This window comes from Equus przewalskii, chromosome 1 (genome assembly GCF_037783145.1).
Source record: "Equus przewalskii isolate Varuska chromosome 1, EquPr2, whole genome shotgun sequence".
NCBI lineage: Eukaryota > Metazoa > Chordata > Mammalia > Perissodactyla > Equidae > Equus > Equus przewalskii.
Genome location: NC_091831.1, coordinates 130,355,787 through 130,370,927, shown reverse-complemented (window position 1 = coordinate 130,370,927; position 15,141 = coordinate 130,355,787). Strand labels below are relative to the sequence as shown.

Genomic DNA, 15,141 nt, shown 5'->3' with positions numbered 1-15,141 from the left:
ACATTGACATCAATTAATTAAGGGATTGGCAAACATTTTTAGTGAGGGGCCATTTTGTAAATATTTTAGGCTTTGTGGGCTGAGACAAAATCGAGGTTATTATGTAGGTACTTAAAGAATAAGAGAAAAAAAGACTTTCACGGATTTTTTTTAACTGATGAAATTCAAAATACAAAAACGACAATAGAGTATAATTTTTAAAAACACAAGTTCATTAATGAGAAAAATATACTTTTTAAATTTTTTATTATGTTTTTATTGAGGTATAACTGACATTCCTTTCAGGCATACAACGTGATTTAATATTTATATATATTGTAAAATGATCACCACAATAAGTCTAGTTAAGATCTGTCACTATACATAATTACAAAAAGAAATTTTTTTTACACTTCTTTTGTGGGGGTGACAACTTTTCACTTAATTAGGGCTTAAAGTTAGTGTTCTGTATTATCAAAATCTATTGCAAATGTTCATTTGTTAATGCTGATCTGTAATGAGTATCTTTAAAAATGTCCTTTCACATAGATAGGTACTGCCAAATACTGATATCGATCTATGAGAATATTATTTTAATTGAGCATACGTATTGCTTGAAATGCATTTATAAAATTCTATTTTCTATTAGAAAGCTCTAAATTTAAAATTTGATTTCCTACTCTTTTAGATTCTTCTCTTGATAGTTGCCTATTAGCAAGTCAATGCATTAAGATCAATCACTCCCAAATTGAAGTTTAGGCAGAAGCTCTTCCATTAAGCAGTCAAATGGATTTTGAAATGTGGAAATTTCCTTTGCATTTGCATTGAGGATAGAAAAACTATCGCTGGAACTGTAGCTGTGGGTCATAAAATATATGTGCTCCAAACTTGTGTGGGGATGGAGCTCTTACTTCTTGTTTTGACTTTGGACAGTACAGAAGTATACAAAACAGCCTGACATTACTTGTGATTCAAACGTTAGTTGTCGAAATGACTTTACTGCAGTATATGTTTCACAATTAAGCACTATTTTTGTCTTCTACTTTTAGGTTGAATTCATTATCAATTCTACAGCAAAAGCAAATTTCCAAAGCCATTCAGTGTTCAATAATAGTGGTTGAGGGTGGTTCTTTTCATTCAGAAGAATTTTCATCTTGGCCAGAAACTCAAAACGAGTACAATGAAGAGTATCACTGTTTAAGTCATCAAACGGGTGTATGGTAAGACAAGTCAGGACACTGTTTCCATTTCTGACAAAAATTCACAGAACTAATGATGGTTAAGTCCGCAAGAGTGAATGAAGGTCACTATTTGACACTACTGGTTTGATAACAAACGATTGATCCAAATATTTTCCACAAAGTATCTGCTGAGAACAATAAAATGAATAACTGCAGGCTTTAAACATTACATTACGACGAGCTTTGTGAATTTGTCCAATTACGTCTTTTTCTGCTCCACACATCTTCTTCCCGTCATCAGCTGTAATGTATCTTAGAAGATTCCACTTGAGGTTGTACTGAATTAGTATTTCTTCAACTTGTTTGAAAATATTCTCACCGTAGTTGTTCTATGCCATTCATAGAGGTTAATTCTTTAGTAACTTCAAACTCAGCAGCGGCTTCTCAAATGTACAACAACTTAGTATTGGTAACATTTGTTGACTCATCAAGAGCCAAAGAAAACCACTCAAAATCATTTGCCTTGTTTTTTAATTGACTACTGATGTTGCTCTGAATGTCCTCAATTCTTCAAGCAACTGTTCTCACCAAAAGGCTAATGGTCCCAAGTTTATTATCTCTGGATACCTTTCTTTAGCTGCTACAATCAGGCATGATTCAATTAACTCACCATTGGTAAAAGACTCTCCTTGCTTGGCTAACAAATGATTCACTCAGAAACTAACTTTGGTTGAAGCTTCATTTTTGGTTTTTTATTTTTGTAAAGGCATTCTTCTGTGATGAGATATTTTGTCTTAAATTTTTTAATTTTTCTGCCCATTGCTGTCCTGTGAGTTGGGCATACTGTGATGTGTGCTTAGTTTGGAAATGTCAATATACATCTTATTCGGGGCTGGCCCTGTGGCCGAGTGGTTAAGTTGGTGCGCTCCGCTGCAGGCGGCCCAGTGTTTCGTTGGTTCGGATCCTGGGCGCGGACATGGCACTGCTCATCAAACCACGCTGAGGCAGCGTCCCACATGCCACAACTAGAAGGACCCACAACGAACAATATACAACTATGTACCGGGGGGGCTTTGGGGAGAAAAAGGAAAGAATAAAATCTTTAAAAGAAAAAAAATACATCTTATTCTTTTAGCATAGGAATAGTGTCCTTACATAATAAAATAATGCTTTGCCATTTCATTTGATAACTGTGCCCTATAAGAGACACATTCAAAGTCCACTTTTCTCTTCTTGTTTTGACAAGTATGCATTAGTAATAAAAACTAAAAGTTGCAGTATAGCTATACGTGTGGCACTCAAAGACTCTCAAGTTACAACTACATCACTGTCATCTGTTGTTCACTAAGCAATGGTGCAAAAGCAGCCACGGACATCTAAAAGAAATAGCAAGGCTGTGTTCTAATAAAACTTTACTTATGGGCAATAAACTTCGAATTTCATATAGTTTTCATGTTTTACAAAGCACTATTTTTCTTTTGATTTTTTTCAACCATTTAAAAATGTGAAAAATCATTCTTAGATCAAGGGCTGTAGAAAAACAGGCAATGGCCTAGATTTGACTCATGGGCTATACTCTGCTGATCCCTGATTAGAGAATACCGTTTCATAAGGATAGAATGTAACTCCGTAATATTTTAATTTACACAGCTTTTTGATATTAGTCAATGACCATGTTACCAATGTCCTCACTACATAATTGTTTATGTGACATCAGTCAATGAAGGTAATGAATAACATGTCTACTATAAATTATATAAATCCAACACCAATTCATGATAAAAACTCTTCAGCAAACTAGGAAGAGAGGGGAACTTCCTCAACCTGATAAAGAACATCTACAAAAAACCTATAGTTAATATCATACTTAATGGTGAGAAGCTAGATGCTTTCTTGCTAAGATCAGGAACAAAGCAAGGACGTCCACTCTTACCACTCCTATTCAACATTGTACAGGAAATATTAGATAATGCAATAAGAAAATAAAATAAAAGGTACACAGACTGGAAAAAAGAAATAAAGTTGTGTTCTCAGATAATATGAATGTCTATGTAGAAAATCCCAAAGAATCAACCAAAAAAATCCTGCAACTGGTAAGTTTCACGACACAAGGTTAATATAGAAAAGTCAATTGCTTTCTTATATACCAACCATGAACAACTGGAATTTAACATTAAAAACACAATGGGGCCGGCCCAGTGGTATAGTGATTAAGCTCACATACTCCACTTCGGCAGCCTGGGGTTCACAGGTTCAGATCCTGAGTGCAGACCTAGCACTGCTCATCAAGCCACACTGTGGCAGCACCCCACATAATAGAGGAAGACTGGCACAGATGTTAGCTCAGTGACAATCTTCCTTAAGCAAAAAGAGGAAGACTGGCAACAGATGTTAGCTCTGGGCCGAGCTTCCTCACAAAAAAACACCCAATAATATTTACATTAGCACCAAAGAAATGAAATACTTAGGTATAAACAAAACCTAACAAATTTGTACAAGATCTATATGAGGAAAACTACAAAAGTTGGATGAAAGAGATCAAAGATCTAAATAAACAGAAATATGCACGCACATAGATATGAAGACCAAACACTGTCAAGACAGCAGTTCTTCCCACGTTGATCTATACATCTGACGCAATCTCAAGTAAAATCTCAGCTAACTATTTTGTGGATATTGACAAACTGATTCTAAAGTTTATACGGAAAGGAAAAAGACTCAAAATAGCCAACACAACATTGAAGGAGAAAGAAGTTGGAGGACTGGCACTACTTTAAGATTACTATAAAACTACAGAAATCAAGATAATGTGGTATTGGTGAAAGAACAACAAACAGATCAAGAGAACAGAATTGAGAGTTCGGAAATAGACCCAAACAAATATAGTCAACTGACCTTTGAAAGGAGCAAAGGCAGTCAATGGAGAAAGGACAGTCTTTTCAACAAATGGTAATGGAACAGCTAGACAGTCACAAACAAACAAAAAAAAAAGAATCTAGACACAGAGCTTACACATTTCACAAAAATTAACTCAAAAGGGATTATAGACCTAAATATCAAACACAAAACTATAAAATCCTCAAAGATAACATAGGAGAAAATCTAAGTGACTTTGAGTTTGGTGATGACTTTTAAGATACAACCTCAAAAGCACAATACATGAAAGAAAAAATTGATACTGGACTTCATTAAAATTAAAAACTTCTCTGAGAAAGACACTGCTAAAAGAATGAAAAGACGAGTCACAGACTGGAAGAAAATATTTGCAAAGCACATATTTGACAAAAGACTGGTATTCAAAAATACACAAATAACTCTTAAAATTCAACTATAAGAAAATGAAAAATTAAAAATGGGAAAAGATCTGAACCTCACCAAAGAAGATATTCAGATGGCAAATAAACGTAAGAAAAGATGCTCAACATCATAAGTAATTAGGGAATTGCAAACTAAAACAACGATCTAACTACTACATGCCTATTAGAGTAGGCAAAATCTTGAACACTGACAACACCAAATGCTGGCAAGGATGTGGAACAGCAGGAACTCTCATTCCTTCCTGTTGGGAATACAAAACGGTGCAGCCACTTTGAAAGATAACTTGGCAGTTTCTTACAAAACTAAACAAACTCTTACCATATGATCCAATAATCACATTCCTTGATGTTTACCCAAATGAACTGAAAACTTATGTCTATACAAACCTTGTACATGGATGTTTATAGCAGCTTTATTCATAACTGCCCAAACTTGGAAGCAACCAAGATGTCCTTCAATAGGTGAACAGATAAATAAACTGTGTTACATCCAGAACATAGAATATTATTCAGTGAAAAAAAGAAGTAAGTTATCAAGCCACAAAAAGACATGAGGGACCTTAAAAGGACATTGCTAAGTGAAAGAAATCTATTTGAAAAGGCTATACGCTGCGTAATTCCAATGATATGACATGCTGGAAAAGGCAAAACTTTGGAGACAGTAAAAAGATCAATGGTGTTCAAGGGAAGGGAGGGAGGGATGAATAGGCAGAACATAGGTGATTTTTAGGGTAGTAAACTATTCTGTATGACACTGTAATGGTGGATATATGTTACTATACATTTGTCAAAAGCCATAGAATTTACAAAGAGTGAACTCTAATGTAAAGAACATAAACAATGGAGTTTAGAAAATAATAACATATCAATATTTGCTCATCAGTAGTAACAAACGTGCCACACTATTGAAAGATGCTAATAACAGGGGAAACATGGGAGGGGTATATGGAAACTGTACTTTACACTCAATTTTTCTGTAGACCTAAAACTGCTCAAAAAAATTAAAGCCTATTTTAAAAAACTATGTAACTGACTTATTTTCCTTGGGACACGTCCTTACTGAATGAGTACTGATTGTGTAGTGTGTCAGAAAAAAGGTAATCATGTTCTTTTAGATGAATTTTTTAACGTCCTAATAAATAAACGCCAATCTGATAAAATATATCATATATAATATTAAAGTAAAAATAAGTTATATCAAAGAACAAGAGAGTGGAGAAACCCGGATTTATATGACTTAAAAATGATCTTCATATTTAGTTTCAAAAATACTATACGATACTGAAATGTATAACCAAAAGAATATATTATTCATATATACATAAATGTATTAACATTATATTAATGGAATGTATAATATCATTTATAGAACCTGTAATCTGTTAGGTGTTATGCAAAGGGCATTACATACCTGATCTTTTTCTTTACTTAACTTTTTATTTTACTAAACACATGCTTATGGATAGATCTATGCTAGCTGTACATGGTAACAACCATTCCACCCATCAGCCTTCAAAAAAGAATGAGTCTTTTACCCGTTAGTGTGATTAAAAAAAACAAAATAGGGGCAAGCCTGTGGCCGAGTGGTTAAAGCTCTGCATGCTCCACTTTGGCCTCCAGGGTTTGTGGGTTCGGATCCCAGGCTTGGACCTACTCCACTCATCAGCCATGCTGTGGAGGCATCCCACATACAAAAAACAGAGGAAGACTGGAACAGATGTTAGCTCAGGGCTAAACTTCCTCAAGCAAAAAAAGAGGAAGATTGGCAATGGACGTTAGCTCAGGGAGAATCTTCTTCACCAAAAAAACCCAAAAAACAAAAATAAATAAATTCAAATATTTTTCTTACACAGATATAAGCAGAACCAGAGAAAATAACTGGTCCCATCACTATTAAAAAGTTCTAAATAAACACCCACTAAAGATTATGTAGCCATGTCAAATATTGCCTCCTCGATGAAAATTTTTTTCCCATTTATCTGACTCATTGTCAGCTTCCCGAGCCACGCCAGCTCCTCCAGTCTCTGCTGCACAGAACAGATAGCTGCTTCTACCTTTGTCTTTCCACTCACATGTAAATACTTTGTATCATTTCTCAGTGTTTTTATTACTCATTTTAAAAAATACATACAAACAACAAAGAAAGAACCAAACCTCTTTCTTCCCCACTGACTGAAAATGAGAATTGTAAGAGCAAAGACATTATATTATCTTAGTCATCTTTCTATTTTAGGGGCTTTTCAACTAGCAGTGAAAACAACTATTCAGTAAGTTGTGCTGAAAGAATGTACAGTATATCAAAATCAGAACAGCTATCTGTTTACTCTCATCAAATCTGATATTATGAACTCAACGTCTTTTAAAGATTTCTGATGCCTTATCTTCCTTCTTCCATACCTGGTTATGCCAATATATGAAACTTCCTGCTTGTTTTCATTGTTAACCAGTGAAAGTCCCAGACTGTGAAGAGAAAAGGTTATCTCATGATTGGCCTGCTCCATTTCTTCTGCTTGCAGTGCTTTGGAAACCAGGGCCACATCATCAGTGAAAAGCAAAACTCTCTGGCGCCCATCCAGGAATGATACCCAGTGTATCTGGATGTTTGCGTCATATGCAAACTGTCCACATTCATCCTGGGGAAAAGAGAGACTTTATATTAAACTCACAATCAGTAAGTTTTTATTACATAAAGTTGAACTACACCGAGAACATTTAAAAAGCATGACTATAAATTAGAAAACTCTAGCCATCAAAATGATATAAATTAAAGTTATAATCTATTTTAAAACATACTCACCAATTTTTTCAAGCAAGAACAAAGATTAATAGTGCTTAATTTTTTTTTTTTTTACCTTAGTTTGAGTTACCTAGTTAGTGCTCAAAGGGCACCCAGCAAGAACAAGAGTATCCTTTAACCACACCAATGCCATAAAATGCCTACTTGTCCAAAATGGAGAACAGAATGCTTTAGAAGTTTATTAGAAGAGTAACGTCAAGCAAAACTAACATAGTTTATTTTTATGTTCTAATAATTTATAACATTGCAAATATTTACATAAATCACATCGTTAAATAATGAAAGTATGGTGATCAGTTTGTACTAAGTTTCACTAAGAATAGCCTTTGCGGCTGAAGGTCTCAAATAGCACTTAAAAATATGAGGCTTGATTTGGTGTTTTCAGAGATGAAAATGATGATTCCTCGTTGTTCTGGGCTTAAGATAAATATAACAACAGTTCATTCCAACAGGCAGTACAAGTACCTACTATGTGCTTTTCATCTTACGCTTTCTTGAAAAAACCCCAAAAAACAAATAAAGGATTTACCATGAGCATAGGAATAGTTGAGTTTTGTCGTTGTTTAAAATTTACCTATTGCTTTTCCTTAATCTGTTGCTTTTAACATGTGTCAAAGTAGCCTATCCTTCTTTTTTTTACTCTATTAAGTGATCAAATTTAGTAAATAGTTCAGATACCTATTAACAAGGTGAATTCTCTCTTTGTAAAGCACAAAATTTGATACGTATCTTGGTTCTATCTTAGTTATTATTCAAATACTCTCTAATCCTATTTATTTTTTATCTATTTGATCTGTTAAAAATTAAATGAGGTGTGTTAAAATATCCTGAGGTAACTGTGTTTCAACTGACCTCGAGCCTTTTAAACTACATATTTTGACACAGTGTTACTCGTTGCATGAAAGTTTATGGCTATCATGCCTTCTTTGTCATATTACCATACTCTATTTAATGGTTTTTGCTTTGAATTACAGTTGTTCAGAAATTAAAATCAACAACTTTGCTTTCTTTTTACTTCTGTTTGCCTGTTAAATCTTTACCATCTCTTCATGCTTGTAACTTTCTGTGTTAGTTTGGTTAAGATAGATCTCTTGTAAGTAGCATATAGTTAGATGGTATTTTTTAAGTTAATCTGAGTGTTTTTTGTCCTTTAATTGGAGAATTTAAACCATTTTCATTTACTGACATAACTGGTGGGAAGCATGGTCCATGGACGGTAAAGTCAGACAGACCCGTTTTTGAATTCTAACGAGCAGTTCTAAGTTCAATCATAAGAACTAGTGATAATATATGAAAAGCATTAACACATGACATACACTCAATGAAAGGTACTTGTCACTTATTATATACTTCATTAGGTTTCCTTCTTTTACTGTAAGGTCAAGATTTTCTTTATTTTCATTTTCTCAATTCTTTTAAAATTCTTTTATCACTGATTTTAGTTCTACTAATTAACAGCTTTTTAAAAAATCATAATCTTTAATCTATATTTCTCTAATTAAAACTTAAGATTAAATGGTGTAAGTATCATATACAAAGAATATATCGTTCCCCCACTCCCCTGTCACTTTGTTCTCTCTTTAACCACGCTTTCTCCTATTTCATAGTTGTCACATCTTTATAACTTAGGTGAGGATGCCAGGCATACATTTTGAAAATTTTCTTCTGGTCCACCTATAGTATAAAATTTTTCAGAGGTATAATCACCCTTCTGAATCTACAGGATAAGGCTACATTTTTCTCCTGAAGTATTTTTTTCAGATACCCCATGTTGTTTTTTTCCTGTTTATTCAAACTTAATGAGGAAAGATCTGTTCAGACCTAGTGTTTGTTAGTAATATATGGATTTTCTTTGAACTCCCTTGTCAAGTCCACCTGGGTTGAGCAGAACTCCCTTCTCAGATCAACTTAGTCAACAAGGAAATGGGCAACTGCCTTACTTCTAGCTCAGTTTTCATAACCTGGCAGATCATCCCGCTGACTGAGGTGCAATTACCTACTCACCCTACTGCCTGGTTCTCTAACACTAAATGGAAGAAAAACATTAAAACCTGCAAGTCCCTGCATACACTATTAACATGATTCTTTCTGAATCTGCCTCAATATACAGACCTTAATTGCCTCCTCCAGGATGTCATTCCCACTCTCTCTCTCTCGTGTCTGTGTACTACTTTCTGGGAGCTGTGGTTGCTGAGTAGGATTAAATGTGAGGAGAGGGGAAATAATACCAGCATAGTGCAGGGACCCCCAGTAGAACTCCTGTTGCTCTGTGCCAGGGAGCTAATAGCGACAGGGAATGTAAGCCTCTTACAAACTCTGAGGGTTTCTCTATTGCAAAAAGTAAAGCACAAGTAAGCCAACAGAGCTCCATCGAATTATTATGGTGAAAATCACTCCAAGAATCTCATAACAGAGAACTATCAATCTGGTGTTTCAAAAGTGGTTAAGTCTTTATCTCTTTTATGGGTATTTCAGAGGGAATATAGGAAATGATAATTAAGTCACCGTTGGCCAATTACCATTTTAAGGCAAAAGTCAAGAAAGCTTTTTTAACAACTGGCATTATCAGACAATTGAATATCATACTGTATGAACTTCTCATGACAGAATATATTTCTATAGAAATTAGATGATCTATCACAATGCAGGAGCAATTCCTATATTAGAGGGAGGCTAGTAGATGAATTCTTAAGCCCTTCCCAAAGTCTAAGAAATAATATATCTGATTAATTTAGCTACCTAAATATTGTTTAAATAAATATTTCATTAAATTTCTTAAACTGGATAATTTGCATACTGCCAGACTCCTTTAATTAACAAAACACATGGCCTTGATGGGGAAAATGTCTAAAAACCTCACAGCCAACAGTGGTATACATATGTCCAAAATAAAGTTGTTTTTCACTTAGCCTTAAAATTCCTTCCTTTTAAAAAAAGGTAAATAAAAAAGTACTTTACTGGTCTTTATGGTCAATATGAAGCAGGTCTATATTTCACATTGTAAATATATTATTCTGACTGATCTACGATAAAATATTGGTATGAACTACCTGCAATCTAAAGGCCAAAAGTAATTTATTTTGAAAATACTTCCAATTCATTGTTAGTTCAGTGAGGACAAAGACGTCTGTGTGAAGCTGGCCTGTCTACTTCCTTTGCCATCAGGCCATCATACAACACTCATTCACATCAAATAATACCTTTAACAGATCGTGTTCCCCAACATTTGCTGCATATTTCCATGTCAATTTTCTGGTACCAGTAGGATCTGCCCAGGCAAAAAGTCGAGCTTGTCTTGGCTGCAATTCTACTTCTTCCTGTGACCCACTGAAACACAACCGACAGAGGGAAGATGAAAATATCTTGGCCTTGAGAAACCCAGACCTGTGGTTTACTGAGGAGGAGACGGGTATAAAAATATTGTAAAATTGCATTTGTTAATAAAACACAACTCTACCTAAAAATAAATACCCTAAAATGTCCAATAAGCTAATGGTTTTGAAGCTTGAGGGAACAGAATATTGTCCTTTCTGAAGTTGCAGTGTACTCTGAATTGATCCAGACAAGATCAGACCAGTGAAATTAATTAAGGGTCCACTTAATTACCACTTAAGGCTGGTAAGAGTGCACTGTAGAAACGGTTGTGAACAGTAAATTCTTTAGTAGCAGAAGAACTTCACTCAGTGCTTAAATTTAAGCTTTTTAATCAAATACAATACATAAGAAATATGAGTCTCAGAAAAAAACACCAAAAATTGGATCCATATCATTGCTACTCAAAGTGCGGTCTGTGGACCAGCAACATCAGCATTACTTAGGGGCTTGCTGGAAATGCAAAATCCTGGGCCCCACCTAAAATCTACTCAATCAGAATCTGCATTTTAACAAGATTTCCAGGAGATCTTAAAATAGATCATTAAAGTTTAAGAAGTATTGGTCCATATAATACAAAACACTTTCCAGAGAACTTAAAAAAAAAAGTAACCCAATTAGGTTTCAATCCCAATCTGTACTTTTAAAGTTATTTATATATATAGAATTATTTATTTAAAATAACATCTTACAGATTTATAATAATTCTTTGAAATATACAATATTACATATTTTAAGGGTCTAAAATTATCTGTTATATCATTAAATAATGGCATCATCCAAGCCAAATGACAGCACAGGCAAACACAACGAAATTCCTATCATCCTGTCCTATACATTCAACACCACCATCTACTCCGTGTCCTCTCATTTAATCTTCTACTATCCCTACCAAAAAAAAAAACTAGATATAGATTTATAGGAAGAGGTTCACCAAGCATTATCAGATTACAAAAGAAAGACAATGCTTAAACAGGTTCACAATTCCATATATGCAATACTGAAATTTAAAAGCTCCAAAAGTCTAAACATTTTTCTGTAAGTCTGGTGTCAAAGGTCATTTGGCAGCAAAACCTGATCTGAACTGATGTGAGACTACTAATAATTTTTATTTATCCCACCTACTATGAATATTCATGTTTTGCTACAAAAATATTAACGTGTTTGACTAGAGTATTATCTCAAAACCTGCTGAGGGTATTAGTAATAACAGCATGTGTTCCATATTATCTTTCTGAAATTGGAACGTGAAACACTTCTAGCCCCAAGTGTTTCCTAGAAGGGATTGTGGGTCAGTAAAAGCAAATCAGACTTTCCATGAACACTTTTTTTTCATACCTCTGTTTATATGTGAGGATGCCGCATGGTGTGTGGTTCATTATCAGAGCAGGTGCAGATCCCTCATGGTAATCAGAAAAGGTTATGACAGTGGAATGTTCAGCAGTGTTTACATCCACCAAGATACCCCCGTTCTATTGTAGGGGAAAAAAAGCATGTTTGAGGTACTGGTTTAACCTGACCTTACATTTGGAATTTCAATAAATTATGTAGACAGAAAAAGTTCGTTTTCTTACGTTCTTACTGAAAAGCACATGGGCTCTGATCTCTTACAAATATATACATGGCACTATATATTGATATATTAGCACCTTCAAATAAGTACCAGTAGATTTTATAGCATGTTTTAATAAAGCAAATTTTAAAAATCAAAGACATTTTATTTTAAAACATGAAAACTTACCAGATCTTCTAAGCTCAGTAAAGTGCCATTATCCTGTCGGTTATAAAAGAATGGTTTGGAAGATCCCTCACAGCCCACCACTCGCACACAAAGTTTGCCTGACAAATTTTCAGGCCAAAATGGAAGGCACTGAAAATAGAAAAGTTAACAATCAGTCTTAAAACAATACTGTAGTATAAATAAGACAGTGGCTAATTAAGTTTTCAATTCTAAAACTGATCATGAGCCATTTATTACTAGGTTTCTTAAAATATTCCCTCCACATCTCATACTAAGTTTACTGACATTATAATGACTATTTATGAAATCAAAGAAACTCAATCAGAAGAATATAGATATTAGTCTATATGTACTTATGGAATAATTACAGTGTGAGAAACTGAAGAACTTATTACGAAAGCCTCAAATATCTTGAATGTTTAAAGACTATAATCTTAATAACATTTGCTTTTATGCACATCCCATTTTAATTCCTTAATACACTATGAATTATTTCACATAGTATCTTATCCTAGGTAACCAGAAAGACAATTGAAGGCAGAGGAGAGAACACCACAGATCTTGCTGGAAGTCCTGACGCTATCTTCCTAAGCTGTTTAATCTTCAATCATATATCTCTTTGAGCCTCAGTTTTCTTATCTGTAAAACTGAGATTTTAGTTCTTAATAAAATATAAAATGTCCCTCTGTTATAGAATATTGGGTAAATTCCATTTCTGAACAAAAATACTAGTGTTATCAGACCCACATCAAAGACAAGAAGATAATGAGCATTTATTTGTTGTCAAGTCTACAGAGATCATTCTAAATGCCTTGGAAAGCCCATGACTCTTAGAACTTTAAATTTGTCTGTATTGTAATTGGAATCCTTCCTCTTAAGCATCTTGCTAAGTATTTTTAGAAATAATTTTAGAATCTTTTTTTTTTTGAGACATATAGAAGAATGATTCTATCCTTAAGGTCAGCTGGTTTGGTTGAAAACTCATGCAAAGGCAACCACTAACGCTATTTGCCTTTGCACATGTCCTCTCCCCTCCTTTCCTTCATTCTCTTCATCTTCTCAAATCTTACTGAAGTTTAGTTCAAATCCCACCACTTCTACGAAACTTTCCCTTTTAATCTAGACCACAATGATCTCAACTTCCAAGACTTTACCGACCTTAGAAAAGTATGAGATTCAATTTTCTTCTCCATAAAGTGAAGGGCTGAATTTTAATCAATTATCAAGAAAACTTCCAGCTCATCTATTCAGAAAGTCTACAACTACCTATAACGGCACACATTATCTTTTTCTCCATGTGTTAATTTATCCAAGTCTTAAGCCCTCCAAGATTATATGCTCCTTGAATACAGAGATATTATCTTGCCTACTCAGACAATACATAGCATATTATCTTTATGTACTTTTCACAGTACATATCCACATTCTATACATATATGAAGAACCAGAAAATGAGTGTTAACTGTCTAGACTGGGCTAGTGGTAAATATTTATCAACAATTTTGTTCTTTTTTTAACACATGCTTACAATGCAAAAGAAAAGTCCTTCAAAGTTGGCTGTCATATTTTAACACACAAATATGGTTGCAAAGGAAGTAGGACAAAGAGATAAGTACGTGCAACTCTTATTTATATGTCTATATTTATTTGTACATTTTAGGAGCCAGTTGTAGGAAAGGAAAATTTTACCTCTGAGGAAGCAATATAGTTCCACTTATTAGTTGGCATTGAACCATCAGATGCAATTTCACCAACTTCTAGTTCTAACGATGACTTGTTTGCAATGGTACAAAAGGGAGTCAGAGTAACTATTCGAGTAAGATTGAAACTGCTCATTTTGATGCTAACACCAACCTTTGGAAAGGAAACAAACTTATCATTTCCTAGTACTTTACACAGGCTCTCTGAAATATACACACACATACCCCATTCATAAACAGATTTCTTAAAATATTTTAAAATAAGATTTCTTAAATAAATTACTATAAGCCATATTTCACTAGTGATGATCTTCTAAGAAAAAAGTTTTGGTTATTTAGTTTGGCTGCACCAGAAATCAATTCAAGAATTATCAATCAGTAATTTAACTAATGATAACTTATAATAACAGGTTTAATTTATTTGTATTCTTTACTTTTTAACATTTCAAACATAGATTGTTTTATAATTAGTACAGAGGTTCAGGTTTTGCTGCTTTCCTATTCTCTGCTGTTAACAAAATAAGATAAAAATTTCAAAGTGGTAATAAAACAGGCAAACTGGCATCAGATTATTCACATTTTCACCATCAGATTTAAGAAACATTTGGCAGAGTCGTACGGAATGAGGATTCTAGTATACACTAATATTTATCAAGTTGCTTACTTGGATGGATTTACCTCACCATCTTAAACTTTGACAGATTCATGTTTCACTTTGCTACTAATGGCCATAGAAATTTGTAAAGAGATAACAGTCGTTCACATAATACTTTGAATTCAAATTTCTGTACCCCTTAGGATCTAGCTAGTTTACTGAACTGAAAAAAATATGAATGAAGTCAAATGTAAAGAAGCAAGCAGAATCTTACCAGGTATTCCATATTGTTGGCAGGACACTTCACACACCCATAACTTCCCACTGTATCCAATGAAAAACTACTGGACCAGGCACTAGTTGAAATTTTTAATTGTACCTACACCAGAGAACACATACCATCATATAAGAAACCTAAAAGGCTATATTAATTTTATTTGATGGAAAGTTGCTAGACAA

At 34.0% G+C, this 15,141-nt stretch overlaps 1 protein-coding gene across 6 annotated transcripts in view; it reads right to left on the bottom strand.

Annotated features, from left to right (window-relative positions):
- VPS13C (vacuolar protein sorting 13 homolog C) overlaps positions 1-15,141 on the bottom strand; it is a 171,051-nt gene that overhangs the window by 29,559 nt on the left and 126,351 nt on the right. For all 6 annotated transcript variants that reach the window (XR_011540996.1, XR_011540992.1, XR_011540995.1 and 3 more), the window contains 6 exons: positions 14,957-15,061; positions 14,077-14,241; positions 12,388-12,516; positions 11,985-12,118; positions 10,475-10,601; positions 6,875-7,110 (listed from right to left, as the gene is read on the bottom strand). Coding sequence is in view for 3 of the 6 variants with exons in the window: in XM_070623506.1 (XP_070479607.1) it covers positions 6,875-7,110; positions 10,475-10,601; positions 11,985-12,118; positions 12,388-12,516; positions 14,077-14,241; positions 14,957-15,061 (896 nt within the window). In the remaining 3 variants the exon portion in view is untranslated. The remainder of the gene's footprint in view (positions 1-6,874; positions 7,111-10,474; positions 10,602-11,984; positions 12,119-12,387; positions 12,517-14,076; positions 14,242-14,956; positions 15,062-15,141) is intronic.